At 41.5% G+C, this 16240-nt stretch overlaps 1 protein-coding gene across 3 annotated transcripts in view; it reads left to right on the top strand.

The window, feature by feature from the left end:
* FBXW11 (F-box and WD repeat domain containing 11) overlaps window positions 1–16240 on the top strand; it is a 59499-nt gene that overhangs the window by 31097 nt on the left and 12162 nt on the right. For all 3 annotated transcript variants that reach the window (XM_010718870.3, XM_010718868.3, XM_010718871.3), the window contains 3 exons: window positions 4909–5095; window positions 5605–5695; window positions 15512–15649. In XM_010718870.3, the coding sequence (XP_010717172.1) occupies window positions 4909–5095; window positions 5605–5695; window positions 15512–15649 (416 nt within the window). The remainder of the gene's footprint in view (window positions 1–4908; window positions 5096–5604; window positions 5696–15511; window positions 15650–16240) is intronic.

The raw sequence follows: 16240 nt of genomic DNA on the forward strand, positions 1-16240 counted from the left end.
CCTCCCTCAAGGGCAGCTCAGGTTTTGGAGGGACTGCTGGGCCTTCAGGCTGCAGTTTGAGGTCAGTGTGCTGGCAGCTGGTCGATGCCTTGCCCTCAGCTTGGCTGGCTTTATTGCCTGCTGGAAAGTGCACCACATCTTTTGAATACCTTAAAGTAGATTTTATTGTCTGGTAACCATCATATTTATTTAATGAGGTTGCATTTATCTACTTAATTTGATTGCATTTCTGGACTTGCAGCATGAGGTGGATTTGGATTCAGGTTTTCGCAACTGTTTTTCAGAGGAGTATTACTGCCTTTTCAAATGCACTTGTTTGAAGACTGAACAATTATAAAACATTCCTGCTTTTGTCTGTCATTTTTCTTAATCAGTTCTGCACAATGACATTTAATCTGGAGAACTATCATTTTGAAAAAAAATAGTATTTCACAAGGAAAAGAAAACTGAAAGCACTTGGACCAGCAAAGCTGATGAATGTACACGTTGTATTCCTTGATCACATTTTTAAGTAGGGAAAGTAGTGGGCTCTGCCAATCCTATCTTTGCTTAGCACCACAAGAGATAAGACAGAGAGCCAGCATGGTGTTTGCCTGCCATCGTGGCTGGGAACCTGATGCACTTTGGTAGTCTCAAAACAGCAACGGGAATCAAACTACCAAAACTGCCTAAGTGACACTGAAGTTCTTACACAGAGGATTTCAAATAGTACATATGGATTTCCAATAAAGGAGTATGCTGTTTGCTGCTTGCACTCGATTCTAAAATGCTTAACCTGCTGCTGGAAAGCAAGGGGTACTGCCCTCCTCACTCTAAAGGCATTTCAGTTCTGCTTACAGCAGACCTAGTTTTATTTAGTGCTTTCTGGAAGATGATCTAAGTATGGTAGAATAGGGGCTGAGGCCAGTGTGTGCATTGTTCAGTTCAGAGGATGCTTTGCAGTATGGCTTTTTTATTGGGTTGACTGTTGGTAACTCTACAGCTCCTTGGCATTCTTGTCTTGCTTTGCAGTGGGGTAATTATTTAGTTCATTGCCAGGAGATGGCAGTAACAGATAAACTTCTATGGTAGTATAAGTGTGTATGAACATTGCTTGAACGTCCTGCATTGTCTGTCATGTTCTGCCTTGGGAAGTGAGACTTTGCACCTGGTATGTCCATGGTCTTTACATTTCAGAGACTGCTGAGAGCTGTGAGCAAGGTGACAGCAACAGTTGGGTGCCAGCATGGATGCTTTGTCCCATATCCTTCCTTTTTGAGTGTGTGTGGTTGGAAAAAGGGCAGACTCAGGGTTTGCTTACAACTAATTAGCTAAAAACATTTAACTTGCCCCATCTGTGAATGTTAGTATGCCTGTGCGGTGATTTTCTGTTCTTTATTTATGTTTAGCCAGTCTGGCAGTGTTAACACTTCTCAGGCCTGGAATTAGAGAAGCATCCAGTAGGAGGGTTTGTTCAGCATGGATCCTGCTGTCCCATCTTTGTGACAAGAGATACACAGTGATACTCCAGCCAGAACGTCCCTGCTGAGGACAGCTGTTCCTCTGGTGCTACAACTAGGTTATTTGATGAGCTTTGATTCTTCTGCTCATTCACCTGCAGTCTTTCAGATGCTCTAGTAAAAGATTTCTTTCATGCCTTTAAGGTGCAGATGATGAAACATTTGCCTGTCATCATTCACATGCTGCTGGCTTTTATGGAACCCAGACATAGCTCGAGTGGGTTATTCCTCTAGCATAAAGAAAAATTAAGGTCATCTGAAAAGATTAGCTTTGTGTGTGCCTCTGCTCTTCAGGTAGGCTGCAGCTGATTAAACCCATCTTTCACATGGCAGAGACAGGACAGCATCGTTGAGCTCTGGGATGGCAGAGCACTGAAAGTCAATGCTCTTGTCCTGCTGTTTTACAGACATTCTGTTGGCATCAATGATTACCTCCCTTTTTAAGCTTGAAACATAGCAGCCTCATCCTGGCCGCTCTATCAGTTCTGCAGTTTCCTAGTGTTTCTTACTGCCTAATGACTTGTCTAAAGATCCTTGTGCAAATCATAATGCGTCTGCAGCCCCACACCATGGCACCTGTGCTGGGAGAACAGCGGGAGCACCAACTGGGTCAGAGGAGGGAGAGGAGGGTGCTCTGAAAAGGCAAGGGTAATGAAGTGGGAGCCCTGAGCTCTTCCAGTTCGTACACAGACCTTGGTGTATTGCTCTGTGGGTAGCACTTGCAGTTACAGCAGTTAATTGCCATTATCCTCTGCATTGTTTGCTTGGGGAACTTCAGTGCTTCAAGTGGAAAACTTTCTTCCTTTTCAGAATGCCCTGACAACTGTTGTGTGATTAGAGTGTTACACTGTACCTGACAGCTATGTCCTCCACAGAGGCTGATCTTGTGTTGCTGAGCACCACCATGTTGTTCTGAAGTTAGTTTTGTTGCATGCTGTGTGCCCTGTTGGTAGCACCTGTAACCTTCAGCATCAGAGAGCTGCTGACTAAGCAGAGCTGTCTTGCTTTCACAAGTTGTGTCCTTTGCTTTTCACTGTGAGTAGAGTTATTAACTTGCTTCCCAGTGGTTTTGTGCTTTTAACTTTGAGAGAGGACCTTGCAATGATTACATTGCCCTGAGAATCCTTGGGAAAGTTGCCAAATCACAGTAACTTCAATGTATCCTAAGTAAACAGTGCTGAGAATCCTTAAGTTGATAATTACTGGCAAGGTTGGGATGGAGCAGACTGGAAGACACAGTGTGTGCCAATCCAAGCTGCTGGTAGTGCAGGAGGTGCTGCTGCTCATAGCTGCCCTGAGGTGCTCTGTTGTTGGGAGAGACTTCCCTGGCTTGGATGTGGTTGGGTTGGAGACCCCTGGTTACTTAGACCTTGCCACCATTCAGTTGTTGCACTGGCACTGAAAATATTGTAGGAGCTGCCTTTTTGTAGTTCTCTGAATTGTTTGGGAGAACTGAACCAAGTGCTCTTCAGCTGCAGGTGTTGTTTTCTTTTCACTGCTGCTCAAATTTATGAAAGCTATGCCCGTGTACAGAGCACTGGAGGACTTACTGAGCACTTTAATTCTTTACAAAAAAAGTTTCATTTTTTTTCCCCAGTATTTTGAAGTAGGTCATGATGAGAGAGTGGAAAATAAAAAATGATCATCTTCTACTTTGAAAGTTGTTTTTCATGTGTGACCAACTGGCCTATGTTATCTATGAAAAGGAAGTTACTTTAGGTTTCTCATGTAGCAGTTGAGAGCTTATGGGAGACCTACCAGTGATGACTTGTTGGAGCAGAGGCACTGGAATTGAAATATGAACGGGAGAAATTTGCTTGCTGTTTTAGAATTAGTGGAATATGTTACATAAGTGGCTTCTGCATGGTTTTAAGCTGCTTCTAGTAGTTAGGATCATCCAAAATATCAGTATATCTCCAGTCCACTATTAACTATTGCATATTGGCTTACTGCTGTCATGCCTTATGCTGCAGATGGAGTTAGGGCATGAGAGTCTCCATGCAGGTGTTGTGTCTGTGACATCTCAGTACTTCCCAAGAGCTCTCAGTTGGAGCTGTGGAGTTCTGCTTACAGTTCTGTCGCGCACAGTGCTGAACTTGGTCTGTGACCCATCAAAGCCTGTGTGGTCAGCAGGCAAACACGTACCTCTGTTCTGCCATGGTGTGCTCAGGGCTGGGAGAATCACGGAATCATAGAATGGCCTGGGTTGAAAAGGACCACAGTGATCATCTAGTTTCAACCCCTGCTACGTGGGGGGGTCATCACCGACCACCAGACCAGCCTGGCCTTGGGTGCCTCCAGGGATGGGACATCCACAAGCTATCCCAGCAGGTGAAGAGGAGATGCAAAGATACTGTCTGTTATTATGGCTGTTTTATATATGCTGTGAAATCTTTGAAGCTAAACCAGAGTTACTTCGGGCCAGCATGTATGGTTCAGAAGCTGAGCCACTAGCTGTCACTATTTCAGAAGTACTTGACTTCTGGTGATCCTGAGCAGGCTTTAGCTGTTTCTTAGAAACAACCATACTGCTGGGACAACAAATAAGTGCTGCATTGAATATGACTACGTTAAACCTGACGTTGTTTTAAAACATTTATTCCTCTTGAATTTTTCTGTAGCTGCAGAGAAACTACAGCCACCCTCCTCTGCTGGTGTAGTCCTTCACTAATAACTTCCCTGAGCATGGAGGCTGGTGGCAGCCACCTATCAATCAGCATAACTGCCTGAGGTGTTAAAGCACCACGTCCACATAATGAATTTGTCTGATGCATTTCCACTGCTTTCTCCTGCTTACACCAGGCTGCAGGGCATGGTGCATACCCAAAATTAAGGAGAGGCCTTGGCACCTGTAGATTGTAGAGTTGAAATACAAAAGAGGTCCCCATGTTTAATCTTTTTTTTTTTTTTCCCCCCAGTCTTTGCTAATGCTTCTCCTGGAGATGTCTGTGTTTGTTGCTGTAGAGTCTGTCTTCTGCTAGGTTGAGTTATCTGATGTTACACGTAAGGCAGCAGGAATCAATATTACAACCTTGTATTACAGATATTGAGGAATACCTGCTTCTTGGACCGTGTAGCCCCATGGATTAAGTGCCTAAAACATCCAGGATTCTGTGCTGAGAAGCAGCAAAATGCTTTCTGCTGCTGATGCACAGTGGTGAAGCTTAGTTTGCTCTCATTTTTTCTGTGAAGATGGGACAGTCTAGTAGCAGGAAAGGACTGAGGAAATAGATACTTTGGTGTACCTCGTGGGATTAATTTGTAACTGATGCTTCTGTGTATGGTATAAATCATCACATCTGCTCCAGTGCCTTAAATAAAGCTGCATTATCTTTCAGTGTACTGTAAAACGTGTTTAGTAGTTCGTTGTGAAGTGATTGATGTGTTGACTGCCTTTGTTTCTTTGTAGAGCAAGGCTTAGATCACATAGCAGAAAACATCCTTTCCTATCTTGATGCCAGATCACTCTGTGCAGCAGAGCTGGTATGTAAGGAGTGGCAGAGAGTCATCTCTGAGGGAATGCTATGGAAAAAATTGATTGAAAGAATGGTACGCACAGATCCGCTGTGGAAGGGACTGTCAGAAAGAAGGTGTTGGTAAGTAGACAGTAATTCATCTCTTACTGTGTTCTCCGTGATAGATTGAGCTCCACCAGAGAGCACTCGATAGTGAGTATCACTGCAGTCCTTATCCCTTCTGTGGACTCTTGTGGGGGCAGCAGCAAAGAGCTTTTCATCCTTCACAAAGATATATGAAGGTATCAGGTGTTCTGCTTTGGGAACCTGTTTCTCTGTGCTCTCTAGTGGTGTGCCTAAGAAAGTGCAAGGCATGGTGTAAGGAGCTGTGCAAGAGGAGGACACCCTGCTGGCCAAAGCCTTGAGAAGCAGAGAACCCTTAATCAGAAAGCCATAAGGAAAACACCTGTTCCTTTCCAAATACAGCTGTCACATTCTAAAGTCACAAGGGTTATAATTTCAATACTAAAAATTATTACAAGTATTCTGTAAGAACGTGTCGTAAGTTTTTGTTCTTTGCAGATTTTGAATTCCTTTGCAGTTGGGTTTCTTTGTAGTAAACATAAAAATATGTTTCTGGTTCTTTCTAGGGATCAGTACCTGTTTAAAAACAGACCAACAGATGGCCCCCCAAATTCGTTTTACAGGTCCTTATACCCAAAGATAATACAGGACATAGAGGTATGTTTTCTGACATGTAATATCTGCAGCACAAATGATATTTCTGTAGTTAATGTTTCAAAGATGCATGCTGGAATGATGAAGCATATTATATGCATTTGTATTACTACTGCGTTCTGGGCTCTGAAAACTTAAGAAATTCCCTCAGCAGCTTTAATGTGTTACTCTAAGCTTTGTGTTAACACTGTCCTTTTTGCATTTAAAGATTCTGGAATTCTTTTGGGTCTGTGGTTTTTAGTAAAATGGCAGTTTTAGGAAACTGTTTACTTGAAGACAATCCTTCCTACTTGAGAATGTTCTGATGGATTTGTTACGCTCACTTAAAACATGATCTGAGAGTTAACACTAAATGCTGATCATTTTGAAGTGTAGCTCCTGTGGTAACTTGTTACTTGTAAAACTGTAAATGATACAAATACAGCTTTCTGCGCTGGATGGGAATCTTTTTTGAAGATTTTATGTTAGAGAAATTAGTCCTACTGTAGCAAACTCAGCAGGGGTATCGGAGGTAAGGAGGTGATAGAAATGACAAATCTTTTGTCTGATACAAAAATGGTGGTTATCTTTCTGGAGTAACAATGTTGGGCTCACTTCTTAAAGATACTTCTGATAAGGATCATCTATTCTACTTAGCAGCAGAATGTCAGTCTTGCTCAGTTTCCTATATACCCACCACTGAACTCTTCAGTGATACTTCAGGCATTATTGTATTTATTTCAACCACATGATGGATATGAAATTTTGGTCTGAAGTTCATTAGTGGGGAAACGTGTTTTGATGTTTAAGGCAGATGTGATCTGATGGAATCATTCTGCCATGGCAAACATGAGTCTGTGTTGCTTGGCACTCTCTAAAATTATTCAGAACTCTTAGCCTATCTGTAAAATGTAACTGCTGCATATAAATATATATGTATATATATATTATATAAAATATAATCCAATTTCCAAGTATTTTTAACCCCTGTTACACAATTTATAAACATCTAAAGATCAGAACTAAGAGTTAAATGTTGCATAGGCAAAGAAAGATCAAATTTGATACTTACTTGCTAGCTGAATGATGCGCATCTTAGTATTAGAAAGATGTCTTGTATGTGTAAGGCATGGCAGTGGTATTATAGTGATGATAAGCCCATGGAATTAAAGGGAACTCTTGATGTGATATTCTTTTGTTTTCAGCAAAATTTTGATGGTGTTCAGTAACAAAAATGGGAGAAAAGCAGTGTGGAAAGATGGCCTTTGAAATTGCATAGAATATTGAAGAAGTTCAACATTATTTTATCCCAGATTTTAGAAGTTATTCTCTACCAGTACTCATTCAGTAAGGTATAAGTAGAACATCTACATAGGTTTATTCTCGTTACTAGAGATGGAGAGTTCCTTTGAGGGGTTATGAAGTTGTAGCCTTTAAACTTTGACAGCCTGTTATTAAATAATATGATTCTTTAGTCACTAGTGATGCACTGATAAGATAAACAGAAATGGTGCTCCTGAAATGGATGGTTCTCACTAGCAGGAAATAAGTAGGGGGGAAAAGATCAAACTCTTGTGTTTCACTCCTTACCATTACTAATGCAAATATTAAAAGTAAAATGTTTCGGTATCTTGAAGTGGAAGACTATGCCACTAAAAATATATACTATAGCAAACATGTTTCTTGAAAAACTCAATTTTGTTAAAATAATGGTAAATATATTAGACCTTCAAATTAAGAGAATTTTTGCACTGTGCTGCCTGGTAAGTAGGTAATCTATTCAAAATTTGCAGAAAATATCAGTGTCAAGAAATAGTGTCCTGTTGAGCAGTATGTTTCTATTCTGAGTTTCAGCTCGTACATTTTTGTTTTTTTCATCATATAATGCTGAGGTGAATGATGTGATAAATGTTGAATATGTGAAGTGAGGAGTTACCTGGTGTCAGGTTGGAGCTGTGGAACATGCTGTATGTAGAACACAGGAACCACTACTGCCTGGAAATAGTGAAGTGAGTAATGAGCATGGGAAATGAGTTGTCTTCTCATCTGTATGTGAACTTTGAGTTCCTGCCCATTCCAAACTACCTGCAATCCAGTTGCTTTTACAACTTATTTCTGTAGTTTTTTGGGTAGAATTTAAGGTACTGTCAGCTAACCTCAGAGCTGTACGTGGCCCATGGATATCACTGCAGAAAAGTAAAGCTGGAAGGATGCTGGAGCTGTCAGCTGTGGGCTCTTGATTCTTAAATTCACTTGAGCAAAAATGAAAGCTTCTGTTTGTCCATATTCAGGAACCAAGTGCATCTTTGTCCAGTCTTTTGGAGTGGAGAAGTCTCTGCTTGAAGCAATGGCTGCTTCCAGCATCGTCACTGTTTGGTTCATACGGGCAGCGTGTTTCCCACTGTGGGCTCTTGGGAATGGCTCAGCTGGAAGCAAAGGCAGAAGGGTGAGGTGGTGTTGTGCCATGTCAGCGGTCGCCCTGCTTAAATGTTTCAGGCTTTTGAAATACTGCTGTTTTTAGATTTCCAACCTGGAGTGGGGTTGGTGTTTTTGCTAATAACCCAGAGTCCTATAATTCATCTGCTTCCAAGAGTGTATTAGATTTTTTTTAACTTATAAATCATCCTTTTAAAGCACTTTTCACAAATTGCTTCCCTAAAGAACTGTCAAAGGAAGCTTTTAACTTTGTTTGAAAATGTAGGTGGTGGGTAACAATGGCAACAAGACTTAACTGTAAGGGTTGGAACACTTCCTAACTCTCTTCTGCTTGGTTTTGATTTTGCCCTTGTTTGGTTTTTTTATGCCTTAAGTTATACTTTCCCTTACTTTCATACTTTTCCCATTTCTTCACTTTTCAAAGCAATATGCAGAATCTCTTAAATAAGACTTCCATTTTAGCAGTGTTGAAGAGTTTTCTATCTCTGAATATCAAAATGTTTTTTCTTTAAATATTTATCTGGGCCTTTAATAAGATCTTCATTTTCTGTCACAGCTTAGGCAGCTCATGATGAACCAAAGATGCAGACACTCCCTTCATCCTCCTACTAAGGCTACTGTGTTAGCACTGCAATGTGATTATCTTAGTATCTCTATTATCTTGCATCTGAGGGACTCAATTTCTTTATTTTTAATACAGTAAAAGCTACTTGATGACACAGAAGATCTAACCAGTCAGTATTTTTCCTATGGAGAACAAAGATGAAGCTTGGCTATGCTGTTCCTGATGTGAGGAGAGACCAGTTTGCAGGAGCTGGTGTTGAACTGGCTCTGTGGGTAGAGATGAGCTCTAAGAGCAACGTCCTCTATTCTTCTGATTGACTGAAGAATTGAAAAGTAATTCGAAGCTTGAGTTAATGATTGGAAGGAAAACTGAGGAATGATAAGTAGCAAATGTGAATTCTTTCCCTTCGACTCTATTTGCATTTTAGGTCAAAAGTCCATGCAACCACAAACTGTCATTAACTACAAGGTAGGACAGGCTGTGATTTGACAGATGAGGCTCCCTTGCCTCTCTGAAGGTTTATATATTCTGCGCCAAACACATTTTAGGAACATAATGTCACTTCTGAAATCTTCGGATTTGAAAATAAGAGGACATCTAGAGATCTGAAACCAAATTCTTGGAAAGAGGTCTCTCCCTCCACTGTGAAGCCAAATATTTAATAAGGTTTCATTTCACAAGAGGTGGTCCAGCCGTGCTAAATGCCTCGAAGTCCCAGGTTGGATTGCCAAGCTTCTGTAGGATTTTTTCTTTTAGGGGCAAACCCATTTGGGGGCATATCTTAGAAAACGGAACCTGGGTTTGTGAGACTTGTTTACAGAATTTTTTTTGCTGCAAGGTATCCTGTGACTGGGTGCAGTCCTGAAGTGCTGTGTGATGGTCAGCTGTTTGGAGTGGGTAGTGTTAATGGGCAGCATGCCAAGGTGGGAAGCTTAATACTGCTGATTGCAGAACCCCGAGTCCCTGGATTTTTTCCATATTATTTGTGAAGCCCAGCCAACTATTTGGATTTCCCTGCAGATCTAGCACAAGTATCCATGTGATGAGTTGAGAAGACTGTTTCATAAATCTTCCCCTTATCTTCGAGAACATGACAAGTTCTCATCTTGGTTCCGTGGAAACTTAGGTCCATCTAATTCAGATTAGAATTAAAATGTGATTTTTGCTTCACGTTTTCATGCTTGAGCCACTTGAAAGGCACATCTTAATGTGAAGGTGGCCCACAGTCTGAGGTGGAGACCAAATGGCACAGACCTTGACTCTCATAACTGAAAGGGGCAGAAAACTGGTTTCAGTCACGGGGTAGATCCTTGGCTGGGCTTTTTTTCATTCCCTTTGCGTAAACCACTCCTGCTTTCCACAAATGTGGGCAGCCAAGGCTGCTGTTTTCTTCAGAAGGTTTGAAAGAGGGATTTCATGCTCCTGTTTGAGTATTTCAAATGGCCTCATGCTCTGGTGAGGGCTGATAAGTACCTGTTTAAATAGAACTGCATTTTTATGGCTCTATGTGTAAAGTTGTTTCAAATGGGATCTAAAAGATGCAACAATTTCATTTTTCATCAGCACTGCATTTTGTCAGGAGTGTATACAGCAGCTGTGTGTCATCAGGGCACTTCGGAGGAGCTCTCTGCTTCCATAGATGTTAGCTCACATTTTTAACACTTCCTCTCCAAGTCTGGAAGAGATGGATTTCTTGTGCAGTTGCAGTGTTACTTTCCTCTCACTTCAATAGCAGGAGTCCATTTAAAGTCTCAGTATATTTTGATATTGCATTTGAAACCTGAAAGCTTGGCACTTCACTATGTTTCACTGTGTCTCTGAAGCATGCTGTGCATTGTTGATGGACATTGTAGATGAGGGGAACATCAAAGAGAAAACCAGCAAGAGCCATTCACCATCCAGGGCAGTAGGAGTCCTAATAGTAAATTACTGTTCTTTAGGTCTAAAACTTCTGTTTGTCTCTGCCCCCTTTTTTTTCTTTTTTTGCCTAAGGTGTCCCTGGTGTGTAACATCACTTTGCCACTCTGAGAGAGCATTTATCTTTTCTTTATGCTTTATGAAATAATCTTTATTATGCAGTCAGCTTTTTTTCCTGTGGTTTCCCTTTTGTGTTGCTGGCCTTGAATACAGCTTCTGCAAGTCGTCTTCTCTTCCTCTGTAACAAATGAGCCTATTTCATTGTCCATATCTGTATCATTCAACATCTGATTTGTTCTTTCTGTGGCTTTAAAAAGGGTTCTGTAAGGCTGCAGTGAGTCTTGGGGATAGTTTTACTTGGTGGACCATTGAGCAGCTTCATATGTATCAAGTTGGTTGCATGCAAAAAAGACAACACTTCATCAACTTACATTGCTCACGTTTGGATCTTACCTGAGCAGCTGTAAATGATAGGAACATAATTTTTAGGTCTTAGTTTCTGCCCCCAAAAAACCCACATGATTAAATTGTGATAGTTGCTAGGAAAAGCTTCCCGTTCCTTTTTCTGTAGAGTTGTTTATATTTTTTGACTCCACCATTTATGGCTTTTCTTCTGGTCTTGGATTAAAAGTGATACTTTACCCCACACTGATCTGAAAGCCGTGCACTACTTGGACTTGGGGTGGCTCAGTAGTACACTGCTAGCTCTTAGGCCTCGCTTTGATTTCAGTGCTCTTCACAAGGTAACAACATAGCCTGAGTGTGCAGTATTCTTACGAGTCAGATCAGAAGTTACTAAATGTTCTTCTTTTTTTTTTAATGTGGAAGTGTGCCTTTCTTTTATTTTATAGACATGTGCCCTGAACTTTAAAAAATATATAACTATTGATGTGTGGTGTGTGTTAATGGGATTATAATCAATCCCTGTTTCTCTGTTTGTTAGTCTTGCTTCTGTGATTCTTTATGGAGATGGGTTTTATTCTCACTTGGGTATTCAGGTAAATACATAAGCCTGCCTTTCTTTAGGATTACTTTCTTGCATTTAATTACCATGTCACTGTTTATTTCATCTTCCTATGTAGGTTTTGCAACTGGGAAACTTTGTCATATGATGCTGTGTGGTAGTCAGTCTTGTGATGTCTGAAATGCTGTGCTTAGAACTGCTGCAGTAAGGACAGGACAGCCAGCACTCTGCAGGTTGCTCTTGAGGAGCAGTTTAAGCCTCCTGGGCAGCATGCATCATGCAGCCTTTCCTCATAAGACTCTTACAGAAACTACAAAAGCTGCTTGACTTTTGCTGGCTAACAGCAGAGTAGAAACCCAGCAGTGAAGTTGGGACTCCCATTGGGATCATTGGGATCAGCATCCTTGTTCAGAGGTTTGGTGCTTTTTTTTTAATTTCCTAGGGAGTCTGAAGAGGAAATTCCTCAGAAATGCAACTCTGTCATTCCGTCTTTCCTTATCAAACCTTTTAACTTCATAAGGAATGAGACACTTGACCCTCTTCACCCTGATGACACAGGATCAACTCTAAACGTGTGAAGAGTAAGAGTTTGGGGCTTCAGCTCCTCTTGCTGTAAATGCCCAGTGCCTTGGGGGAATCCCTATTTGTGGTTCCTTTTCCTGCTGCTTTTGTTCTGAGAATTGTGTTTTTTCAGGGAACAGTCTCCTTGGTTCTGGGGGTAAAGATAAACCTGCTTTGCAATAATATTCACAAGGATAAAAATCCCATTTTTAGCAAGGAACTGAACACAGGGTACATAATCAAACATGGGAAAAAAAACCAACCCTGCTCTTAATAGATTATCCTTAACATCTGAAGTAGAGCAAATGTTCCAACTGCTAGTCCAGATGGATTGCATCTTTTTTGTCCTTGTACCAGTGAACTTACCTTGTTGTGTTTAAGACTTGGCTATTCCTCTGTATCTTGGGCTTCTCTGGGAGATTTTCTCTCTAAGTGTTTTTTTCAGTCCAGTTCTGCAGTTCCTCAGCTGCTAAGTGGCTCTCTATGTGACAGATGTTTTATCTTCACATTTGTTCCTTATGCCTTGTGTCCAGATTTTGTTGGTTGTGTAGCATACTTGCTGCTATCGCCCTAAGTGAGCATTAGTGAAGTGTGTGAAACTGCCTTTGAGCTAAGAAGACAGAGCTCTGCACCGCTTGCTTTTAGCTGTGAAACCCATGTTTAGGGGCTGTTACCTTGGAGACTTGCTACAGAAAATGCAGGAGAGTGCTGCATCAATTGGTGTAAGGTTTGTTGCTGTAAGCATGCAAACAAATGCAGTCTCAGCGTTGACCTGACCGCACGGTGCTTCTAGCAGTCTGTAAAACAGAGCAGTTTCTTCCTCTCTGCTCACATGCACACACACACCTACTGGATGTGTACATAGTGTGCTGAGATATCTCCTGGAAGGACTGCAGCTGAAAACCTATTAACTGCACCATTCGGTAACAAGCAGAAATCTCCTCTAGCAGAAGCTTTTATGTGGTTGCCAGTATTGTATTAAACATGTTCCTTTTCAGAGGGTCCTCCGGGTTGCCCACCCACTCAGCTGTATTTAGTCATCTAAAATAATGTTATTTCTCTATACGTACACATCTGTTTTCACTCTGTTGCTAATTTAAATGCTGCTGTATATTCTCTGTGTATTGTGGCTGCTTTCCCAGCACACTGAAATTTACGCAGTGTAAGGGGATTTTACAAGTTCTCGAAAAACACGAAGTATTTTCCCACAGTAGCCACACTATATAACCTACAAATGAAATGATACCTACTCACAGAATTAAAATGTGCACCTGCACGTGACTTGCTGCTTTATGGTGCCTTCATGTAGATGTAAATAATACCTTAGTTTCTTTTATCTGATGCCAGCGTTTTTTCGTGGTAAGCCAATTATGTCGCTTCCTCCAGTGAGCTGCTAAGAGTTAAGCCAACGCTAGTCCCAAAATGTTTGGTCAGCATACTCCTACCAACTGCTGCTCTGATTAGAAAACTGCTACAGACAACTGGTTGGTGGTGTTCTTAATGTATTCTGTAGCTGCCACAGGAACCTGAGGTGTGGAGCTGCTCAAATGGTGTTGCAGTGCCTGGAGGTCTGAGTAATCCAGCACGTGGTACACAAAACTGCTCATTTCTGACCTTTCCAAGAACGTTCCTGTAGGGAAACTCTCCCTGAGGTGACTTCTTAGAACTGAACGTCTGAACTTATATGGTTTCTGAAGCTGTTTAAATTGGATTGCTCGAGTCTGAGATACTTTATCTCCAGTGTATTCAGTGTTAGTTATTGTATTTTTAAATATCTTGCCTTCAGATCTCTAGTTATAATGGCTCGTGCTATTAGTGTCTAAAATGCTCTGCTGTTTCCAAAGGCTAGTCTGTGAGCTCTAACAGTGAAGGAATTAGCGAGTTGCAGTTCTGCCCTCCAAGCACAGGTGACAAATCTTTAGATGAGGCTTGAAGATCCCTTCCTTCCTGACACATCCATCCCATGCTGAGGAAGTAGCAAAATGAGCAGTCTGCTACCTTCAGAGCAGGAGCCCGAGTGGAGCCAATGTCAGGTCTGAGCAGCCTGAACCTGGTTCAGTCTGATGATCAGCAGCAGGCTAGCTGGCCAGAAAAGCTGATCGTGAACTGGCAGATGACTTGCTATCTTAATTTCATTAGCTTCCCCAGCAGTTTGGAAGAGAATGAGAGGGATGAATAACTTGTCAGCATGCTTTTCCAGGAGCTTCCTTTAGTACTTCTCATTTAGACAAATTCACATGGTACATCAGGTTTGTATTATAATTGTGGATAATTCTCTCCAAGTTGCGTAATGGGAGACAATTGAAGGAGTAAGTGCATGGAAAACCGAGTGATACACTGTTTTCTGCTAAATTAGGCATATTTTCCTGGAATTGGGAGGTCATGGTTGCACTGTACTTTTGTCTTTAGTTATCATTTTAGTTGTTTTCTGATCTTGGAGAGGAGAGGAAGAACTGCGTGGAACTGCAGAAGTGCTCGATACTGCTTTAGAGTTAGGATTTGATGGTAAATATTTTTTCCAAACTAACTGATAGATGATCAGCTGCTCCCTGGGATTCCATGCAGCGCTGTGGAGAGCATCAGGGAAGCAGTCAAATACATGAGCTGCTCTGGTGCCTGTGCTGGAAGATGAAAGGCATTTCAGCCTCCAGAGTACTGCAGGTGTTGTGCCAGAGCTGTGTGCAGACCTTCTGACCACAATCCCATATCTCACATGTCTTTGAAGCCAACATTGGTCTTCTCACAAGCAGGAAAGCTGATCACAAGATGGAGTTAATTTTTGTTCTACCATGAAATAGTTTGCCTCCTTTTAAGGAGTCATGTCTGTTACCTGAAAGGAGGAGGAAGAAAAAAATAGTGAGTTTTAGCTGTTCTTCAGATTGTTTAAATTTTATATTCCTTACCAAGTTTTATTTTTTTTTTTTTCCTGCTTTAAGGTGCTTAGCAGAATTTTCTGTATCTCAGAATCTCTTGGATGCGTGACAGCTGATGTGGGAAATGGCTGGGCAGGGGCAGGAAGGCGCAGGGATCTGGATCTTGGTTACTCAGTGATGCTGAGCACACGCCGTATCAGTTCTTTGCTGCTGCTATCAGATGATTGCATACGTACAAGGGGAAACTGAAATGCATCTTTCTGATGGTTCCTCTGAATGTTCTCAGGAAGGCTGCTTGAGTATGATTTTCAGCACTGAACTCTGCTTTTGTCATGACAAAATATGAAGGTCTAACTTCATGGTGTTTTAAATATTTTTATGGGTGGTCGGGAGAAATACGGATATAAATTCTGCATTTAAATCTTAAGGATGAACTTCATAACAGTGAGAAAGATTTGCTGGGCCTCTTGGAGTTATCACACTGGAGCATGCAGCCTAACCCCCCTTCTTTCACCTCTTGTTAGACTATAGAATCTAACTGGCGATGTGGGAGACATAATTTGCAAAGGATCCAGTGCCGCTCTGAAAATAGCAAAGGTGTCTACTGTTTACAGTATGATGATGAAAAGATAATCAGTGGCCTACGAGATAACTCCATTAAGGTAAGCCCTTTGATGGTCTTTTCTCTGTGTGTGAATGGTAGTTCTGTCTTGGAGGGGGAGCTGTTTGTTTCCTTGTTGTGTTCCCTTGTCTCTTCTTCCAACAGTGCTTCTCTCTTCAGGGTTTGTGAGGAATGCATGCCCTCTGTAGCCCTGTAAAGTCTTCACCTGTGTTTTACTCTAGAAACTGAGCAGACAGGCAATCAATACCACTGGCTACAAAGAAACACTTGTGAAATCAGAGTTGCCTGCATGAAAGAGGACTGTATAGCACTTATTGTCAGCTGTGTCTTTTTGTCATTCCAAATGGTTGGCTTTCATGGAAACAAGCTGCTTTCATGGAACCTGTCCCTGAATGCCATGACATTTCTTTTTTTAAAACAGGCTTTTGTCTTTTTGTGATCCTTGGTTGTTTCACTGTAATGCTAAAAGCTTGCAAGTTAGAAGAGAGGACAAGAGTTGCTGTCTGGACATGCAGCCTAGCCAAGGGTTCTTGCTGCTATGTCCAGATTTCTTCCTTTCCTCTCAGTAGCAGCAGTGTTCAAGTTTTTTGAACCTTATCTTTTTGATCTTGGCAAGCCGTTTATAGTTTTT

Source organism: Meleagris gallopavo, chromosome 15, assembly GCF_000146605.3.
Source record: "Meleagris gallopavo isolate NT-WF06-2002-E0010 breed Aviagen turkey brand Nicholas breeding stock chromosome 15, Turkey_5.1, whole genome shotgun sequence".
Classification (NCBI taxonomy): domain Eukaryota; kingdom Metazoa; phylum Chordata; class Aves; order Galliformes; family Phasianidae; genus Meleagris; species Meleagris gallopavo.